Source organism: Pogoniulus pusillus, chromosome 18 (genome assembly GCF_015220805.1).
Source record: "Pogoniulus pusillus isolate bPogPus1 chromosome 18, bPogPus1.pri, whole genome shotgun sequence".
NCBI lineage: Eukaryota > Metazoa > Chordata > Aves > Piciformes > Lybiidae > Pogoniulus > Pogoniulus pusillus.
This window is the reverse complement of record NC_087281.1, coordinates 15397307-15418455: the sequence shown is the minus strand read 5'-3', so window position 1 is coordinate 15418455 and position 21149 is coordinate 15397307. Positions and strand designations below refer to the sequence as shown.

The following is a 21149-nucleotide window of genomic DNA, read 5'->3' as shown; positions in this document are numbered from 1 at the left end:
TTGCACATGAATGATGTTCCAACATCATGTCTGAATTATGCCTCTGAGTCACAGCACTTCATTTTGCTTTTTGCTCAACTTTGTCATACACCAAACTAATTCAACTTATTAACTTCATCTACTATTTCACACTTAAAATTCTCAGCGAGCATGGAGATGTTCCAGTGACCTCCTACTCCTTAAATCAAAACCTGCCAGGCACCCTGACTAGTACTGGATTGATACCATGGTATCAACAGTAGAAGTTTAAAACTGACATTATCTGGCATCAGTTTGGATGCTTGCACTGTCAGTATTTCCTACAGACTCAGTAACTCTTTATCCAAAGCATGCTATCATGCGAGTGCTAGGAATTTCAAGTTTCCCCTCTTCACCTTTTTGATTAGTGCTCATTACCACAATCCTATCACTATCTAAGAGGACTAACAATGTCTATAAACAGCACATTTGCTACTTTTACCTTCCACAAGGCTAAAGATCAGAAAGGCATACACAAAAGCTTGGATATGCCAAAGGCAGGGAGACATCAAAAAGGACAGATTTGTCTGTAGAATTATGAACACAATCCAATATGGGCAGTTGAGTCTGGGCATGTGGACAGGGAGGACAGGAGGGAAAACTCAAGAGAAAGCAGAAGTTAATAGACTTGAGGCAATTGCATTTTGCAGAGGAATTTGGCAAGCAATGGAAGGACTGTGGAGGTTTCCAGTAAAAGGATTCTATTAAGGAATTTAAGCGGACACCATCTAGGTATCAGCAAGGAGTCTTATCAGTTTCCCACAGAGGATCTGCACTGGAAGACTTTTGTGTTTGCTTTGAAATGGCAGTCACAGACATTCAACATCATTTTTATCCCCAGTAACAGAGAAGTTGCATTATCGTGCCATCTAGAAGTTTCTGTCCATGTCCAGTCATTTATTAAGCAGACAGTAATTAAACAGAGCAGGTGTCCCCTCAGTCCCTTAAAATGTTTATGTTCTAAATGTAAGACAAGGGTAGTAAAATCAATTTCTAGGTGTTGATTGAATTAATAGTAATACTGTCTCCAGTGGTCACAGTAGGAATGAAAGACAGTTTTCTTATCTGGAGTTAATATTTCTAAAGAGCAAGGGAAAGATACATCTGTCTTGAATACAAATTTGGGCTGAACGATTTTGCAAGTGCAAAGTAAACAGATGGGCTTAGTAGCAGGAAAGCCATGTCACTCATACAGTGGGTACTGTCCAGATAGCACATCAACACTTCTTCTGAGTTACACCCATCAGAGCTCTATGCTTCAAAATGCAATTCAGCAAGCTCTTAAATTATCCATAATTGCTTATTTTGTTCAGATTTTTTCATGACTTGTTTGTTTGTAAAAGACTAGTCAGGCTGTCTGGGAACAGCTTGGCTGCATCATGGACTGAGAAATACAGCCCAGCTATCACAGGAGGGGTAGCCCACAGTGTCAGTTTTAGACAGCAGATGGCCAGGAGCAGAGAAAGCTTCCAAGCACACGGTATGCCAAAACTTCAGCAATTTTCTTTTTGTCAAAAGCAGCTTCCAGAAACACAAGATGTAGCTGAACCTTTTCATGCTGGCTAAGATTAAAATAAGAGAGTATAGTAGAATCCCACAAAATACTACCACTTCCTAAAAATATTTAGGCTGCACTATCTAAGCAAGATACTGCATGACTACAGCAGCTTCCTCTCCAACACTGGCTAAGGAATGGAAGGTGCAGAATAGATGACTGCATTTTCAAACTGTGGGCATAAGCAGACCAACAGTAATATCCTGTTCTGCCTCAGATACACCTTGAGGTGGCAAAAAACTAAACAACTGAGCTAAAATGAAGATTCGCTCCAAAAACATTTTATGGATTTCTGCAGATGCATGTGCTACATGAGTAAAGATCACAAGCAGAAGTAGCTAGAAACATCTACCAGACCTTCCTCTTATAATTATTGGCCATTACTGTATTCTTTCAGCATACCAAAAAAAAGCCCCACAGTGTTCCAGCTGTCTACCTGAGGAGTTTCATGGCTTTACACTGTGACTGGCTCAACTGCTCTCCAAGTTTCATGATCTCAAACAACCAAACAAAACCAGACAAAAAACAACCAGCAAAAGAAAACCAAAAGACAAACCCACACCAAAAAAATAAAAGTGCCGAACAAAAGCCCAACACAGGCTGCTTAAAAGGAAACATTAATGTTATTACTGCTACTAATACATAAAAGTCAAGACTAGGCATCTGAATGAATCTGAATGACAGCATCTTGGTCCACCTTTTCAGCTGCAACCAAGAAAAAAGCAAATGAGTACGGCCAACAAGAGTTCTATCTTTTCGCTTCAGACTTGTGTCATAGAGAAACAGACCAGGTGGAGATGTTACAAGGCTCATGCCGCCTCTCATTTGTTTGAAAGAAAATTAAGTCTATATTATACTTCACATAAGTACTTGCTTTCCTTAACCATCCAAAGCCTTCACCCTTACGTGAGGTTTACTGGAGTCTGTCAGCGAAAGGCATGACAAACAAGATCCATGCAAGGAAGATGTGGTTTTGAGAATTTGTACAAGCCCTTCTCTTCACCTTCCAGCTTTACTGGAGAGATACAAAAATGAAGATTTAAACCCAGACTTAAGCCACAGATTCTAGGAAGCTTCTACAACATTTTGATGGGACAAAGGTCTTACAGGACAGCACAACAGAAAGCCCTGTTTGTTCCAATTTGTCCACCTCAAAGCCATTTCCCACTCATTGGCCTGCCACTGCAACTTACAAGTTTGCAGTAACCCTTTTTTCTTTACAGAAGCACTGCTCCTCCAGTGTCCACCATCTTTTATTTTACCAGTATCATCAAATAGAGAGCTTCATTCAACGTACAGCTGGGTTTAAGGATTTTATTTCCCCAAGTGCATGCCAGCTTGCAACAAGTATAATTGAAAAGAACATGTTCTTTGAGAGTTATTTCCAGATACAGCTTCTCTCAAATTCACTGTCCTTCCTCAGAAAGAAGCTAGCCTGCCTTCATTTCTGTGTCCTGTTATAACAGCCATCTGTCAAGCAAGCATTTTCGTTTAGAATAGTCAAAGTACAGTAAAGCAGAGATTCTGTCCATACCTCATTTGCAAATAGCTCTTTCAATGGGGGGAAGGGGGAGAATAGATGATTAGAAATAGCACCTTAAACAGGAGAAGGATTTTTCCAGTTTAAAATGGGAAAAAAAAATGGGAAGACCAAACAACTATACATCTCACCAGGAATTTGAGGTTGATGCATAACTGAGCATATAGCAAGGACAACCACTAGAAGTCGTTGCTGTGTACAACTACTTGAAGGGAGGCTGTAGCCAGGTGCGGGTTGGTCTCTTCTCCCAGCAACAGAACAAGGGGACACAGTCTCAAGTTGTGCCGGGCGAGGTCTAGGCTGGATGTTAGGAGGAAGTTGTTGCCGGAGAGAGTGATTGGCATTGGAATGGGCTGCCCAGGGAGGTGGTGGAGTCACCATCCCTAGAGGTGTTCAAGCAAAGCCTGGATGAGGCACTTACTGCCATGGTCTAGTTGACTGGATAGGGCTGGGTGCTAGGTTGGACTGGATGATCTTCGAGGTCTCTTCCAATCTGGCTGACTCTATGGTTCTATGAGCCTGTAGTATAGTTCAACAGTTCTGATACTTAGTTGCCAATCCACTTGGCTCTTGCAATATCACGCAACATTGAGGAACTCATAGCAGGAAAAGGAGTTTTAACTGTTTGGGCAATACACATGTAGTGAGTAAAATACACTTGCTTTCACTGCAAGCACAAATCCCATAGAAACAAAAATATGCCTTTTTGGTTTTTTTTACTTCCTGTATTCAGCAGTGTGTTTAACCTTGGAGCTGTCAAGCTCCATCATGAATAATGAGCCATGACAATGCTCCAAGTGATCCTTGGAGACCAATTTTTACTATATTCTACGCAAGGCAAAGCACTGTTATCATATTCCCATAGTACCGTATTTGCTTTGAAAATATACAGTAATGTGGCCATCAAGAGGAGACCACTAGTAAATGCAGTAAAAAAAATAGGCTATTTTCTGATATTTCATCACCTACAAACACAGAACAAGCAATAAAACATGTAACAGTCCTAGTGGTTCCTATTAAAATTAAACCAGGACTGAGAAGATTTGTTTCACTGAATATACATTTCACACAACCACTTCACAACTGAGGAAATCTGCATTTGAAACAGCTCATGGTGGCTACAGGTATGAAGAGAAAGCAGCATCACGTTCGGGGACTTAGAGCACATAAGGATGATCATGGGACAGGAGGGCAGCCTGTGCCCCAAGCAGCCTGCAATTCTCTCAGCATAAATCAACCCTCTTCCCTCAAACACATGGCATTGCCAGAAAGCACAGGAATAAACTGCATTTGCTTGAACAACTGACTGCAGCTCCTCTGCACCAACACCCTAACCATGCCAATGCAGGTCTAGAAAGGCACAGCATAAATGAACAAACAACAGCAAAAGCTGTTTCTTCTGTGCACCTCCCAAGCTCAAGAGGAGAAATAATCCAGAGCAAATAGATCCATCTAAATAAAATATAAACTGAACAGAAACAAGCTGAAGATTTAAAAAGGCATTTACTTCTCTACTAAATGACAACAGAAGACTGAAGTTCCACATATTCCTTCAAACAAAATTATTAACTGTTCAGGAAACAAATGCTAATTCATTAACATAAGCCTGGAAAACACACATGCTTTCTAACAGACCCAAGCAGCAAGTAGCTGTTCTCTGTTTCTGCAAAGGGGAAAAATGAATCCACTCTTACTTTTGATGTGCTTGTGACAAGGTATTTGTTCATGGCTTAGTAATGGGAAAATCTTGCCTTCATTTCTGTGCCATTTCCTACCCTCCTTGCCACAAGTGAAAACAGGGCATCACTTTCCCACCTCTGTAGGGACACAACTTTATTCATACTTCAATACTTTAAAACTATGAGAGCTTTCAAAAAGCAATAGAGAGCAGGAAAGCAGCGTCAGTTCCTTAAACTGCTGTTTGTAGTGTCAGAAAGCAGAAACCAGTCCTGAGCACTTCTGAGGAATTTTAAGTGCTAACACATCTCCATCTCACTGAACTGCTGTGTGCTACTTTGAGCCTAGATAGAATGTTTTGGTGAGAAGAATTAGATTACAGGCTGTGAAAAGGAAACAATGGTGATGCCTACTTCACTCACAGGCTTGCTGAGATGTATAAGAGTAAGAACATAAATACAGATAAGAAAGTAGATGTCTGGGCTTTGGGCTGAACTTCTCTCTCTCTCTCTAACCTAGCCTGCCATCTGTGTAACTAATCCATCTGCTTCCTAACCCCTCTGGCCAACCCTCTAAGTTTACCTTGAATATAAGGTGAGATCTTGGGTAAGGTAAAGGGGAGGAAGGTGGAAGGGTTGTTGAGAGCCCCTCCAGGGGCTCAGCTTTCTGGGAGGGCTGTTGTGTTTCTGTATTACTTTTTAACTTGTATATTTCTGTATATATTGTAAATATCTGCTTGTATATTGTGCTAAGCTGTAAATATAAAGCTTCATTCAATTTCCAGAGCCACTGAGTCTAGTCTGGGTGATTTTCCAAAGTGTGGGGGGATGGGTAACACCCAAAACATCACAACCTGTTAAAAATTATGCCCCCTCCTGCAAGACTGGATGGCTATTACAGAGCAGAAGTCAGTAAATCAGAGTTCTTGTCTATGGTTGAATCTGGAGAAGAGCCTCTACCACTGAAGTGATAATATAGCTACAGTGATACATTTTTTGACAATCCAGTTTTCCATTCAGGCATATAGGAACCCCTTCTCCTCCTCCACCTCCTCTCCTTCCACTGTTCTCTCCTCTTCCCTGTACAGGACACTTCACAGCTACTCACATCATACTATATTTTCCCTTTCTCTACAGCACTCAAAAATCATCAAGACCATGCTACCACCATAAACAACACTGCCACAGTTTCTAGGTCAAAACAGTTCTGCTTTTAACAGAGTGCCTCTCCATACTCAAAGAAGTCTCCCATATTACAGGGACCGTAATTTTCTTTGTAGCATTATAGTTAAGATATCCTCAGCACTTCACATACACTGTGTCAGTTTCTCCCACTCCCTGATAATACATTTCCATTTATGGCCCACATCACAGCTCTGTACATTTAGCAATTCCATTCCCTGCTAGCAGTATCTGGCAATAAGATCTCTTTAAAAAAGGCTAATTACAGATTTCAGTTGAGTAGAAAGTGGTGCTGGGTCAATCTGTAAGCTCTTTAATAACTTTTCAGACTTCATGCCAGGCAAGATTTAGTTTTCTACCATGAACAGTGATGTAGCTCTAAAAGCGAAGGTGGAAAGCTTGTCACTGCAAAATGAGAAGAGAAGGTCACAACTCCAATTCTTGCAGCACTGCATCTTCTCCTTGAGAAACTTTCCCTGGAGATACACAGTCAGTGTTTCACAAAAGAAAAACCTAAGGAAGCTAGTTCCAGTACCATGGAAACAAGGAAAAGTAGTCATAACCCCCCCACACTGACACTTGTATCAGGAAAGAAACAAAGAGCAGCATAATAGAAAGTGAGCCCAGGAATCAAAAACTAGGAATTGATACAATTAAGGACGAATGGCCATGTGCATGCATGGAACATGGCATTTTCTGAGAAAGCTTCTATGAATATGGAGTTCCAGTTTTCAAAGGCAAAGTATTTCAAGTACCTAAGTAGCTAGTCCCATATCAGGACAAATACTTTCTACCTATAGATGCCAGATTTAGCACAGAAAACAGAAATCCAAGCTCTTCCCTGTGGTGGAAGGTCCAAATTATACCTAGAACACATATCCAAGACATATCCTAAACACCTCCCTGAATACCCACCTTGCCCTTCCCCCACCCCACTTCTTCCTGGGTGGAAGAAGCATGGGAAAGCAGACAAAAGTCTATCACAAAGACACCATATTTGGCCTTGTTTTGCAGCCTGCTTTGTCTTTGGTAAACACAGGTCATGGATGCTAGGCAGGAGGATCTCCCTTTTTTTAGCGAAATAACTTGGGATTGGTTCTAGGGCTGGGTACCAAAATATGAGTACCTGAACACAGACTACCATAACAGGAAACAGTAAGAACCTCAAGATGTGCGTTATAGATGCTGTCATTATTAAAGTGTGTGCACACAAAGCTTTGCAGAGGTGCCAAGACATATGAGAGAAAAAGCACTACTCAAATGCAGTCATTTGCCAGCTACTGTATCACCCCATAATCTCTAGCTGGTTTTAACTTGAAGGACACCACAACCTCACAGGACATTATCATTCGCTTTTCTAATAGCTGCTGACCTGATTTCTGTGTTTGAGCCCTGCTGTAATGTCATGACTAAATGTGGCAAGCAACAAATCACAGTCAGCAGCTAGTGCCTGTCCTTTCTCCTTTCAAGCTTTCATTCATTTCTACATTTTTTAAAGTCATGCTGCTTCAAAACAGCTGATCCAGATGGTGGATATTTGGATTTCAACCTTCCCACATGGTGATGTGGCTCAAGAAAATAAAAACTGTTGCTACCTGCTGTTGACCTACTTCATTTTTTAATTTGTTTCCTGCCATATGACAGAATAAATAATACAGTTCATCGAATCAGTCTTCCACACTTACCCACCACTAGATACATAGAAAATTAATAGAGGAAGGAGGGAGAAGGGGAAAAAAAACATCAGCATGATCCAGTGGGGGGTAGGAGAGAGCAATTCTCACCTCTATCATAGTCATCTTCCTCTACTGCTTTTTCCTGAAGCCTCTGAAGCCGTGAGATCAAGGATATTATCTACACAAATATTAAAAACAAAGGGGGAAAAAAGTTAATTATGAAGAATCATAGCAGTGTTTTGGTTTGAAAACACCTGTAAGATCAGGAACACCACTTGTGACTGGCTGGCAACTGGATTTACTACACCAACACTCTTTGGGCCTGGCCATTCTGCCCTTCATGAACCTATGCTGACTGGGCCTCATCATCTGCTTGCCCTGCACATGCTGCATAATGGCACTCAAGATGAACTGCTCCATGACTTTTCCTGGCAACAGGGCCAGACCAACAGGTCTGTAGTCTCCCAGGTTCTCCATCCAGCCCTTCTTGTAGATGGACATCACTTTTGCCAATCTACAGCCAGTTGTGACCTCCCCACTTAGTCAGGACTGCTCATAAATGATGGAAAGTGGCTTGAGAAGCACTTCTGCCAGCTTCCTTGGGTACCCTTGCATATATGACATCCATCCCCAGAGACCTATGTATGTAAGTGGTGCATCAGGTCACTAAGCATCTCTTCTTGGATTACAGGTCTTCATTCTGCTTCCCATCCCTATCTTCCAGCTCAGGAGGATGAGTACCTAGAAAACAACTGGTCTTACTACTAAAGACTGAGGCAAAGAAGGTATTGAGTACCTCAGCCTTTTCTTCATCTTTGACCACTATGTTCTCTCCTGCATCCAACAAAGGACAGAGATTCCCTTTAGTGCTCTGTTGACTATATTTGCAGAAGCATTTCATATTCTTTTTAGCAGATGAAGGCAAATTACTTTCCAGTTGGGCTTTAGCCCTTCTAATTTTCTCTCAACAAAGTCTCATGACAAACTTTTAGTCCCCCCAAGTGGCCTGCCCCTTAGTGGCCTGCCTCTTCTTTCAGTGGCCATAAACTCTCCAAACTTTATATGGAACTGCAGCTACTTGAGCCAAGCATAGCCTTAGTCCAAATACATACAGAGAACAACAAACAATATATTTTGAAAAGTAAAAGGCATCTTGTGATCATAGAATCTGTTTTTACCTTTTGAATGAAGTAAGGATTATTAAAGGATTCTGTTAACATGACATGTACTTATGACCACATTGTACTCAATAGTGGGTTATTGAGCCAATTCTAACAATCTTTTGTCCATATGAGCTTTGCAGAGAACAAGTCCAGAATTTCCATATGAAAACCACATTTTCTTCTCCAAGTGAAGAGAGAAAAAAACATCATGAATATTTTGGAACAGGTATACTCAAGCTGTGGCACAGAAACTGTGTAACTGTGTTCATACACAGCCAATGAAGTTTCATTAAAATATAACTTAGGGTCATCCACACAATGTTGAATTTCCATTTTCAGGAAGGTTTGCACTGCAAATGTTAGGTGGGGGTAAAGAAAGCAAAACACCAATAATACTTGTACCACATACAGAGGGCCCTTTCACATCCAAAAAGAAACTCTTACCATAATAAAAGTGTAGTTTTAGAAGTTACTGCTTATCTACTTACTACCAATTTGTAAGACTAGGTCTGCATTCAAATGCTACTATAAGTTTTTACTGCTAGAAGAATTTGTTGAGAAAGTAGGCAGCCCTCTCCTCATTGTCATGCCAGCCACGGTTTAGCACAGATACAGTTACAACACTGAAAAGTCTTTGCTTCTTATTAAATTTAAACATGACCTATAGCAAGCAAACCATTACCAACATGGACAAAGGCAAGCCTGGAAAAAGAAGTAGTATAGATTCTCATAGCCTGAAAGTGCTTGGGAAAGCATTTTCCAAGACAAGAAAATCCATACTTTAGACATTCTGCATTAACAAAAGATTTTGCTCCTCTGTTGAAACTCTTTCATATTTAAATCTCTGTGTTTAAACTCTAAATTGCATAGAGAAAAATAGGTACAGCCAGTCAGCACCTCAATAGAAACACTCGGTTACGATAAGTACACAGCCAACACATAAATTAGACAAGACATTTTAATTAATGGTATTCCTTCTAAAGATGGTATGTGAAAGTGCACTAGTCAGAAAAGAACTCTAAAAAAATAAAGCCAGAAAATTATGTTAAAATACTTGATTAATAATAGACTATAGGATGCCTCAGAAGAGAAACAAACAAAACCCCCACAAAAATACCACACAAAGCACTTCCAAACAATGTCCAAGGCCCACAAACTCCCCTTCCCCAACACTGTATATACTCCCTTTTCTGCAATGCTTTCCTTTATTTTGTTTTTCACATCCTGAAACTCCAACCTTTTTTCTCTGAGGCTGGTGAGAAATGTGTAACATATTGAACAGAGGAGCTGCGAATCCTCACCATAAATTATTTTATCTATGTTATGCCACTCTTTTGATAGAGTTTTCAAAAAGCCTGCAGTAAAAATAATTCTAATGACACTTTTTTCATATATATGATGTACAACAACCATCTATATACTGTGAGCACAGCTTTGCTGCTATTTGCAATGTTTATTCCATCATGCACTCACACATATCTAAACGTCATTTTAAGCGTGCTTGGCTATCACAGCCCAGGCACACCCAAAGCAAACTGACTGATGCTGTCACATCAAAGTGCTTTCTATTTGCAGGCTTGGTAAGACATTTGGAGCACAACTAATCTAACAGTTGCTTCAGCATGTCCTGTATCTGTACCAAATGATGGCCACAACTTTTAAAACATACTGAAAAAGCATCATTTTAGCAACTTTTATACCATATCCGTTTCCTGACTACATCTACCTTTGTTCCCTTCTGAAAAGTCTGAGACTTGCTCATTATCATTACAATAGGAAGGTGCTTCAAATTCAACATACATCACTGGCTTACCGAGGGCAAAGACATCTCCCTTCAATGAACTTATTAATACAGAAATTAAAGGTAGCAATGTTTCTCTTGGGGTTGGCAAAAAAAAAGCATACTACTTTTCTATTTTTATTCTGTTATCTATTCTCAAATTTGCAACAAATTCATTTCCCAAACCACCTCAGACTATTGGGCACATTGCCATTCCAGGCACAAGGCCAAAGAAAAAGCTCCATGTCAATGTGTGTGAAGTCTACAAATAGGAGAACCTAGCTGATGCCTGCATGCATTCTCTCTGAAAAATATCAGAGCACATCATAAGCCCAGGTCAGATGTCATGGAGAGTAATGGAAGAGTAAGAGTTCTTCAACCTTCTGTCTCATACAGCAGAGTTGTGCAAAGGCTCTCACAGCACAGAGTATCATTGGGCCTAAAGACAGTACAGTGCATCTCAGCAAATATGTCTAAGCTGAGAACTCACAAGAATCTCAGCTTTTGAGAAGCATTGCAGAAACTAAGAGTACTTGAAAAACACACAAAAAAACCCACTACCAAATCAAAAACAATACCACAGAATTATAGAATCAACCAGGTTGGAAGAGACCTCCAAGATCTGGTTGATTCTATGATTCCTCTTCTTAGATGGACAGGGAAAAGGGGAAAATATAACCAAAGGCCTGTGAGTCAAGATAGAAGCAACTTAATGGGATGAAAATCAAAAGCAACAGTCTCACACAGAAGCAAAAGCAATCAAAGATGTTATTCTGTATTTCCCATCAGCAGAAAATGTTCAGTCACTCCCCTGGAAGCAGGGCTTCTATATGTGTAATGGCTGCTCTGGAGAACAGAGCATATCAACAAATGTCCCCAACACTCTCTTCTTTCACTTAGCTTTTACATCTGAGCTGGCATCATACAGCATAGAATACCCCTTTGGTCATCCTGGTTCAGCAGGCCCAGCTGCGTACCCTCCCAAGATCCTGTCCACCCCTCAGCCTACTACTGGGGGGTGGGGAAATGCTGGAAAAGCACAGCCTGGATGCTCATTCAGCAGTAGCCAAAACACCCAGCTACAGCACTGCAAAACACAGCACTAGAAAGATGCTCTGGGAAGAATTAACTCCAGCTCAGCCAAACCAAACACAAACAGAACCAAAAACTCAAACTAACAGGACACATAACACAAAAAAAACAGTCAAACAAATTAATAAAACCCCCACATATGTTACAGAAGGGACTTTGACCCCTGGTTTTCTTCGAGCAAGGAGAATACCCATCTATTAGCTTACAAGCTACTCTCATAGAGGTGTCTCCCTCCAAGAGGTCTTTGTAATTGGAAATGTGTAAGTTCAGCTAAAGTTTAGTGTTGTTAAGTCATGCTGCTTCAAGGAAAGAGTTCTTACAGCCCCAAACTTTGTATTATGTACACTTTGAACTGCTAACAAAATAACCACCTGTGAAATAAAATGCTATTTGTGGAATCCAGGAATCTATGTGTGACATACTAGAAAAAAGAGGATCTTAGGTTTGGCAGAATGTAGGAACAGGATACTGCAACAACAGTTACTTTCCAAGAACCAAAACCTCTCACCTTTATCATGTAGAGTGCTACTGTAACTTCCAATGAGCAGATGCCACAAAAGAGATGAATATCCCAGCTCCCTGTTGCGATTTGAGGGCTTCTCAGTTATCCCAGACTCCCTAAAAAACCTACAGAGACCAAGACCTATCCCAGGGGATGAACTGGATGGCCTCGGATATCAGAATTATGTTATTCAAGCCCATAATCCTACAAATACTTCAAAAGTAAGCAGCGAGGTCAATTTGTTCTCTTTTCTCCCTGTCTCTCCAGCTCTCCTTATCTGTGGAACTATGGAAGTACGTGCCTTGTGGGCTGTGGCCTTCAAGGTCATGGGACACAGAGAATTTTGGCCTGCTTAGGCATTATGGCAGACAATGGGGGATGGGAGGAAATGATCACTGGGTGGGTTTTTTTATTGGTGTTTTTTTGGTGGGGTTTTGTTTGTTTGCTTGCTTGGGGGGGCATGTTTTGGGGGAATTCTTATGTATCCTGTATCATAGAATCAACCAGGTTGGAAGAGACCTCCAAGATCATCCAGTCCAACCTAGCACCCAGACCTAGACAATCAACCAGACCATGGCACTAAGTGCCTCATCCAGGCTTTTCTTAAACACCTCCAGGGACAGTGACTCCACCACCTCCCTGGGCAGCCCATTCCAATGCCAGTCACTCTCTCTGCCAACAACTTCCTCCTAAGATCCAGCCTAGACCTCCCCTGGCACAACTTGAGACTGTGTCCCCTTGTTCTGTTGCTGGTTGCCTGGCAGAAGAGACCAACCCCCACCTGGCTACAGCCTCCCTTCAAGTAGTTGTAGACAGCAACAAGGTTCCCCCTGAGCATCCCCTTCTCCAGGCTAAACAAGCCCAGCTCTAAGGACTGACATATGCTGTATCTTTTCCTGCACATTTCTAAATATGACCTCTCTGCATCTTCATCTCAAATTCAGGAAGAGCATTATTATTTTACTGCCCTCTTTCCTTAGAAAAAGAGCAAAGTAAGATATTCTCAGTCTGTCACGCTCTCAAACAAAAATCTTCAACACTCCTACATCAGCATTGTCTTTGGCACAGTAAATACAAATGTTTTGAGGGCCAGGGGAGAGGAATCAGAGACAAAGGGAGATTACTAACCTTTAATGTACTGCGGTTGCCAAGCAGGCAGTCCTGTAGCACTGGTTCATATTTTTTCATCAAAGTATCCCAGTTATGGTCACTAACAGTAAAGCTACTTTCATAGCCTGAGGTGACAGAAGAGCCAGCAGATGCTGCATCTGAAGAATCTGTCGAATATGAAAATGTTGCATCTGTATCTGAGAGAGAAACACTCTCACAGTTCTGTAGTTTATCATTTGCTGCAACGTCATTTTCATACTCCAAATCCTCACTAGGCCTGGAGGAGCAATGCAAAGCTCCCAAGTGCTTACAAGTTTGTGCCACCTTTTCTGGGTTCTGCAGATTTCCTGTGGTGCTCAGATCCAGAGCATACTCAGCTTCCTTGAGAGCTGGCTTGCCTTCAGCACCACTTACTCCAGAGGCAGAGTTCAGGGAGAGCTGTATGAAGCTGAAACTTGAACTAAAGCTATCATGGGTACCAACAGAGTAAGAAACAATATCTTCATTTTGATATTCACAGTTGTTATTCACTTCTCTCTGATCCAAAGCACACATGTTTGGGGACTTGCAAACTTTAATGCCATGGCTTTTCTGCTGGGTATGGCACACAGCAGAAAGATCTCTTTTGCTTGCTGTTGCAGTGGGGTAAACTGTTATCACTGGGTTTTCTGATTGTGGACTCTGGCAACACAAAACGTTTTTGCACTGTCCTGCCATATTTCCAGTAGTGGCCAATGCTGTTACTTCATTAGCAGGAGCTACAGCACTACTTGCTGCACTACAGCACAAGAGTTCAAAGTTATTTTGGCATCTTCTGAGTACAGAGCAGTCTCCAGATTCCTGTCTGCCATGTTTCAGCTCTTCTGGGCTGAACGGTTTGCAGGCACTCAGGGGCTGAAGTTCTTTCTGTTGCTGAGCTTCAAACCTCATGTATCCAGGTCTTTTTGACAGTTTCTTTTTATGACGAGAGCCTGCAGACATTAAGTGTTGCTGACCATCTGAGGGAGGGAGAAAAAGTCATTAAAAATGCTTCTGCAGTTTTCTAGGCTTAACATATTGTAGCATCTGAAAATAGCTGCTTCAGAGATTTCAAACAACACACCACCTTCCATTTCAACAGAACAAAGACACTGACCATGCTGTCCAAGTGAAACTGATTCAATGAGATTTGGATATACTGCACTGGTTCTCTGAAGAGGACCACTGATTAGGAGCTGGTAAACAAAGCATGTCTTGTTATGGACTATATCCTTCAAGAGGGGTTGAAAGATTGATGATGCCTAGCCTGTGCTAGAAATGCCCAGCAAACAAAATGCTGTAAGAAAACACTAAGAATACCCTTACCTGGGAAAGAGTCCCTTGGTTTGTGTATGTGGGGGAACATCCTGAGATAATGTGTCATCAATCAGGACTCTGGCAAGGGAACTAAGATCAGAGGCACCCTTTCTGTGAACTACCCTCATTATAATGTTAAATCCCACACCTCCTGTATAGAAAGCCCCCTACCCTAATAAAACCCTCAGCCTCTGAGCAGTGAACTTAAAGAAGCTGTATCTTTAATGTGAAGTAAGAAATAAACTACCTAATATCTAATCAGTAGGTATTAACACGAGGCATAGCTAACACATTTTACTGTACAAATACCTGCTGCAAATTTCAACTGGTGTGGAGCTTTGTGAGGATAGCCCCTAGCACCCAAACTTGCACAGCTTTGTACTAAATCAGTGTCTTGTCTCAGGGCATGAGATTGGGTTACTGCACACCAGTGGAAAGAATCCATTGCTGGGACAACAAATACAGCACAGAGAGTAAAGAAAAGGTGTTGCCAGAGAATGTAGTGTGCATTGATTCACTTTTTAAAGAGCTTGCACCAGCTTTTAAGTGAATTTGCTAACCCAATCAAATCCATCAGTACACAAACCCAGGAGGAATGAATCACACCATCTTCCCTACTCATGCCACCACTCTGTGCTTTTTCATTCCAAATTTACTTAGCAGCATGCTAAAACATAGACCTCGTTTAAGTCTTTGAACCAGAATGACTTTCAGACTTACAAGCATGTCTAGGATAGGACTGAACCTGTGAATCTGAATCAAAAATATGAGAACTACACTCACAAATAATTTTTTAATGTATCATGTGTTGCTTCTAATGTCCAGTTTTTTTGTGTTCATATCCATGTTTTATTAGCATGAGCGAGTGATTCAGACTCTGATTCCAGAACAGACCTAACTCTACCACTCTGTGGCTGCAGATGTCAGTCTAAATGACAACTTACAAAATATCTCATTAGATTTATTGTACTATCTGTTGTCCAAAATGCAAAGTTAATGCTTTGCATGCTGGACCATCAGTATCAGAAAACTACCACCACCATACACTTGGTAGCATTACTGTGGTATTAATATATCACCATGAAAGGGCCTCTGCTCAATAGCATAGTGAAAAGATAAATTTGTTGTTTGCAAAAGAGAATAGAAAGAAGCAAGATTAAAAACCACAATGAGCTTAAAAGGTAGGAAATCAGAACGTGGTATCTTCTTTTTGGTTTCTGTATATCTCTATGGAAAGGGGGAAAATTATATGGTGACTGCTTTATTTGTGAACATATGATCAACCAAGTTGGAAGAGACCTCCAAGATGATCCAGTCCAAGTCCATTCATCCATCCCATACACAGTTAAACAGAATCCAAGCTCTGCACCATTATGCATTTTCTGACACAACAACATATAGACTGGACCTATTTGCTAGGAACACCCTACAAAAGAATATTGTATCTAGCTAAATTATACTCTCAATTAACTGCCCTCACCCACCGAAAATCAACTACCAGAATTTTGAGTGCTTGCAATATTCTTCCAAAAGCACAAGTTTCAGCTTCTATATGCAATATATTTAATATTATGCTCTAATCATAACCCTTTGATAATTTTTACCTTGATAGAAGTGCACACAGTCTGAACATCTTAGCAGCGCCTAACACGGGTCTATGGCACACTTCACTACAATTACATCCTACCCAAAAATTTTAGCATTAGACCTGAAACTTCCCAGGAGACTTTCCCCAACATTCACTACACTCTCTTCAAATAACCTTCAACAAAAGTGATTTATACATTTTCCACATACTAGGATAGAGGCACATCTCACCATGGGACTGCAGTTAAGCTTCTGTATTCTGCTTCCTATCACCATAAATTTGAATACCTTAGCTGTCTCTTATGTTCTTTTTTTTTGTCAGAAGAAAAAGCATCACAGCAGTCAGAAATAAAAAAGGTCATAGAGTCTATCAGCCTGACTACTATAAAAAGACAACGAATGCTGTACTGGGAGCAATAGAAATACAAATTGGAAACACTCTCAGAGTAAGGGAACAAAAATTGAACAAAAAATTCTTAATTCTTATAGTTGATCTATAAAATAACAGCCTAAATTTGCCTTCAGCAGAAGGAATCAGTCATGCACCAAGTGAACTGGATGAAACTCTAAAAATTATTTGAGCTAAAGTGGTTCATTTCCAGTATCCTGAACCAGTTTACACAAAATCTACATCTACACTCCTCTCAGTGTTTGCAAGCAACCTTCTAGGCAGGTTTATGATTTACCTCCTTTACGGACTCTAGGTCTGTCTCCTGGCAAGTCCAGCAACAAACATCCTTCATCTGGCTACTGAAGCAGCATCACTGCCTGAATTATACTCAAGATTATAGACCAAGCCATAAGCCGTTCAGAGGATGCTATAAAGAAAGGACTGCAGGTCCTTAGCCTCCACGTGCTCCTGAGCACAAGGCAAAGCAGGAGTGGGCAGACACAGAGCTGGGGCCAGCACCTTAATGTGAACACCCAGACCTTTCTCAAAGAATAAGGAGGGACAAGGGAGCCTAACCCCTAGCTCCAGCTAGAAAGCAAGTGACAGTGCACTCAGCCATCACAGAATCCAACCAGGATGTTACTATAGCTATGGGTATATTGCTTGTGCACTGTTTACCTTCCTGCCATGTCCCTTATCTGAAGATTAGAGTAATTCTGATTCTTTATTATCACACACCTGAAATTTTGTTATACTTTATTTTCTGCATAGCCTTCTGTGATGGTTTGGGCTCTTACCCACCCCCTCCCCACTTTTAAAATTGCCCCAGCTAACTCAGACGGCCTCTGGGAATATAAATGAAGCTATTTATTTTACAGCAGCAAATATACAAGCAGCTATTTACAATATATACAGTTGTATACAGAAATATACAAAGGATAAACAACACAGAAGCACAACTCCCCTCCCAGAAACCTGAGTCCCCAGGAGGGGCTCTCAAACCACCCCAACACCTCCCCTTGCCCTCTCAACCTTACCCCAGTTCTAAGAAAGAAGAGAGGTGCAGCCAAGAGGTTAGGGAGCAAGGTTAGTGGGAGCAAGGGTAATGAGATGTGACTAGGTCTGAAGGCAAAAGCAGAATGAAAGACAAAAATGGAGAATGTTTTACTACTTCTTCCCAGAGTTCTCAGCATGACTGTGAGAGGAGACACAATTGTTTTTCATTTCACTGCCCATTATCTACTTCTTTTACTAAAACATTCCAGCTTGCTTCAAACTAGCACACCTTCCAACCACAGCTTTGCCTGCACATCAGATACAGAAACTACACTAAACCAGTTCAGTTAGTTCATCTTGGAGGTCTCTTCCAACCTGGTGGATTCTATGATTCTATGTTAAACCAAACTAGCACCATCTCTTCAAACAAGTAAGCTTTCAAAAAAAAAGTTACTTTAGAAAAAGATTTTTGTAATTGTCAAAAGCTTTATTTATTTTTCCATCTTACTTACTGAACGTTAACTATACTTTACCCAGCATCTTCTAAAGTGTCCCTATAAAAGCAATATTTGAGCTGTATTGCATCTGATTACCACCTACAAATTATTTCCTCACTAAGGAATTCCTGTGATTTCTAAGGTCCCAGGCTGGGTTCAGCTATCCAACTCAAAATTTCTAAGATATCACATCAAAAATATTCTCTGAAGTCATTAAATGCATGTTAGTTTATATTCTTCACTAAAAACTACTACAGGAGTCATGCATCTTAGAATCATAGAATCAACCAGACTGCAAGAGACCTCCAAGATCATCCAGTCCAACCCAGCCCTGCCAATCAACTACACCATGGCACTAAGTGCCTTGTCCAGGCTTTCCTTGAACATCTCCATGGACATCGACTCCACCATCTCCCTGGGCAGCCCATTCCAATGGCAAATCACTCTCTCTGTCAAGAACCTCTTCCCTTTAGGTAGTTGTAGACAGGGGTAAAAATCGCTGGTCCTACTGGCTTCACTGTTCCTGACACACACCAGAATATTGTTGCCCTTCTTGGCCACCTGTGTGCCCTGCTGGCTTGCGTTCAGCCAGTTACCAGTCACCACCCCCAGGTCCTCCTCTGCTGAGGAGCTTTCCAGCCACTCCCCACTCCTGTAATACTGCCAGGCTCTGTTGAATGTGAGGTGTAGCAACAGCCTGAGAACGAGACGTGTGAGGACTATCTTTAAGAAGATTATGCTGAGGTTTATGGGGTCATGGGCTTCTCTGGAGCTTCCCCCCCCCCGCTTGGGATCTGTGTAACAGTGACTGCATGAAATAAAAAATGAAAAGAGCAGGTATATTTTTTACTTTCAACAGTATCATGTTAAGTGGTCCTGCTTTATTGAGGCATCACAGAATCACTTTGCTGTTCTAGAGTGAGTCTGGCCACTTGTTTTTTTGGCCAACAAAACGAGTTTCCTTTTAAGGCTGCAGCGGAGGGGTTGGGCAGTGTAATTTTCATTCAGTTTGGAGAAATACAGTTTTCTACAATAGCCAAGCTGTGAATCTCAGATTGCCAGCCACAGCATGTTGATGAGTTATCAAACTGACTTTCACAGTGCAACTGTGTGCTTTTGCAAGCTGGATGCTTGTATTTTTGAATTTGAAAAGATCAGAAAGGCATATTTCTGGGTTTGTCACATCAAGGCCCTTTAGGCTCCGATTAAGCAAGGCACTTACTTGAGAAAAAAGCCTGCTTTTGTGCATAGTCAATGTGCTGCTGAATACTGATCATGCAGATGTGTTTTAAAGTGTTAATAGTATCGAACAAATTGTAATTAAGGAAAGGCATGCTTCTCTTATTCCCCTTGACTAGATGCTTGTTACTAGTGTAAGAAATGTTTAATAGTTACATGCTTGATTTTCCATACATATATTGTTTTCTTAATGTCAGGGCAAACACAGGTTTCAAATGCTTTTTTGTTTCTTGGGGGGGAGGGAGGGGGAAGCATATGGACTTCCTGAAACTGATACCTGCTAATGCAATTCTTCCTCTAGAGAGAGGCTTAAAAGGAATTGTTGCATTACAGAGGTAAGTGGCTGATGTGTAGCAACTCAATGCCATGTGCTTTATAGGAGTGTGCCAGTGAAGAAGACAGTTATTCAAACAAAGGCTAAGGAAGACCACTCTACAACTACCTGAAGAGAAGCTGAAGCCAGGTGGGGGTTAGTCTCTTCTGCCAGGCAACCAGCAATAGAACAAGGGGACACAGTCTCAAGTTGTGCCAGGGGAGGTCTAGGCTGGATGTTAGGAGGAAATTCTTGACAGAGAGAGTGATTGGCATTGGAATGGGCTGCCCAGGGAGGTGGTGGAGTCAACATCCCTGGAGGTGTTCAAGAGAAGACTGGCTGAGGCACTTAATGCCATGGTCTAGTTGACTGGATAGGGCTGGGTGCTAGGTTGGACTGGATGATCTTGGAGGTCTCTCCCAACCTAGGTGATTCTATGATTCTACTCAGCACTGTTGAAGCCACACAGCAAGTGTTGTGTTCAGTTTTGGGCCTCTCACTACAAGGAGAACACTGAAGTACTAGAGCATGCCCAAAGGGCAGTAAAGCTGGTGAATGGCCTAGAGCATATCTTATGAGGAGTGGCTGAGAGAACTGAGCTTGTTTGACCTATTCTCTACTACTACTTGAACGGACATTGAAGAGAGCTTGAGTTCAGTCTGCCCAACAAATAACAAGTGATGGGATGAGAGGAAATGGCTTCAAGTTGCACCAAGGGAAGTTTAGAGCAGGTATTAGGAAGAAATTCTTTCCTGAAAGGGTAATAAGGCATTGGAGAAGCTCGCTCAGGGCAGTGGTGGAGTTCCCATCCCTGAAGGTATTTAAAAGTTGTGTAGACATAGTGCTTAGGGATATGATTCTGTTGACAAGCTCTCAACCAAACCAACTTCCAAACTTTTTTCACCCCACCCAGTGCTATCAGCCCACACTACCTGGAACTGGCAAACTCACATTATCATCTGCCTAACATAACAGTTACCTTCTCATACTCCCAGTCATCACCCTATGCAATCCATCCCATGGGTGACTTCACGAACGATGAAACATCCCAGGGAAGAACACAAGCGAGCCTTGGAAAAAAGTCAATACAAGCACTGGGCACCTTCACCACAGTCAGCAACAAAAGACACTTCCCTACAAATATCCAGCCCCATTTCTTTTGAATATTACTTGTTCAATCATTTAGAACAATGTATCCACTTTCCAAAGAAGCAAGAGGACAGGCAAGTTGCAAGCCTACAGAGAACACTCACACTAGAGAGCCAATGATGATTTTAGTAGTTTTGGGGGGGTTTAAGATTTTTGTTATTCTTCCTGAGGAAAAGTCCTTTTGTTCCCAGTTTCAGTGTAAAAGGCTTTAGAGGTAGAACATGCAAATGTCTCAAGTGGAGAGAACACTTGTCTCTTTCAGTGAAGTTTTGAAAACAGTTTTAAATATTACACAGAAACAGGGGACCAATAATTTTGCATAGAAGCTGTGAAGTTTGGTTACATCCT

General features: G+C 41.3%; 1 protein-coding gene across 6 annotated transcripts in view; it reads right to left on the bottom strand.

Moving 5' to 3' along the window:
* Positions 1–21149, bottom strand: part of DISC1 (DISC1 scaffold protein) — a 189889-nt gene that overhangs the window by 155228 nt on the left and 13512 nt on the right. For 4 of the 6 annotated variants that reach the window (XM_064158528.1, XM_064158531.1, XM_064158532.1 and 1 more), the window contains exons 2-3: positions 13313–14292; positions 7756–7825 (exon numbers count right to left, since the gene is read on the bottom strand). In XM_064158528.1, the coding sequence (XP_064014598.1) occupies positions 7756–7825; positions 13313–14292 (1050 nt within the window). The remainder of the gene's footprint in view (positions 1–7755; positions 7826–13312; positions 14293–21149) is intronic. The other 2 variants (XM_064158529.1, XM_064158530.1) reach the window with 2 other exon arrangements.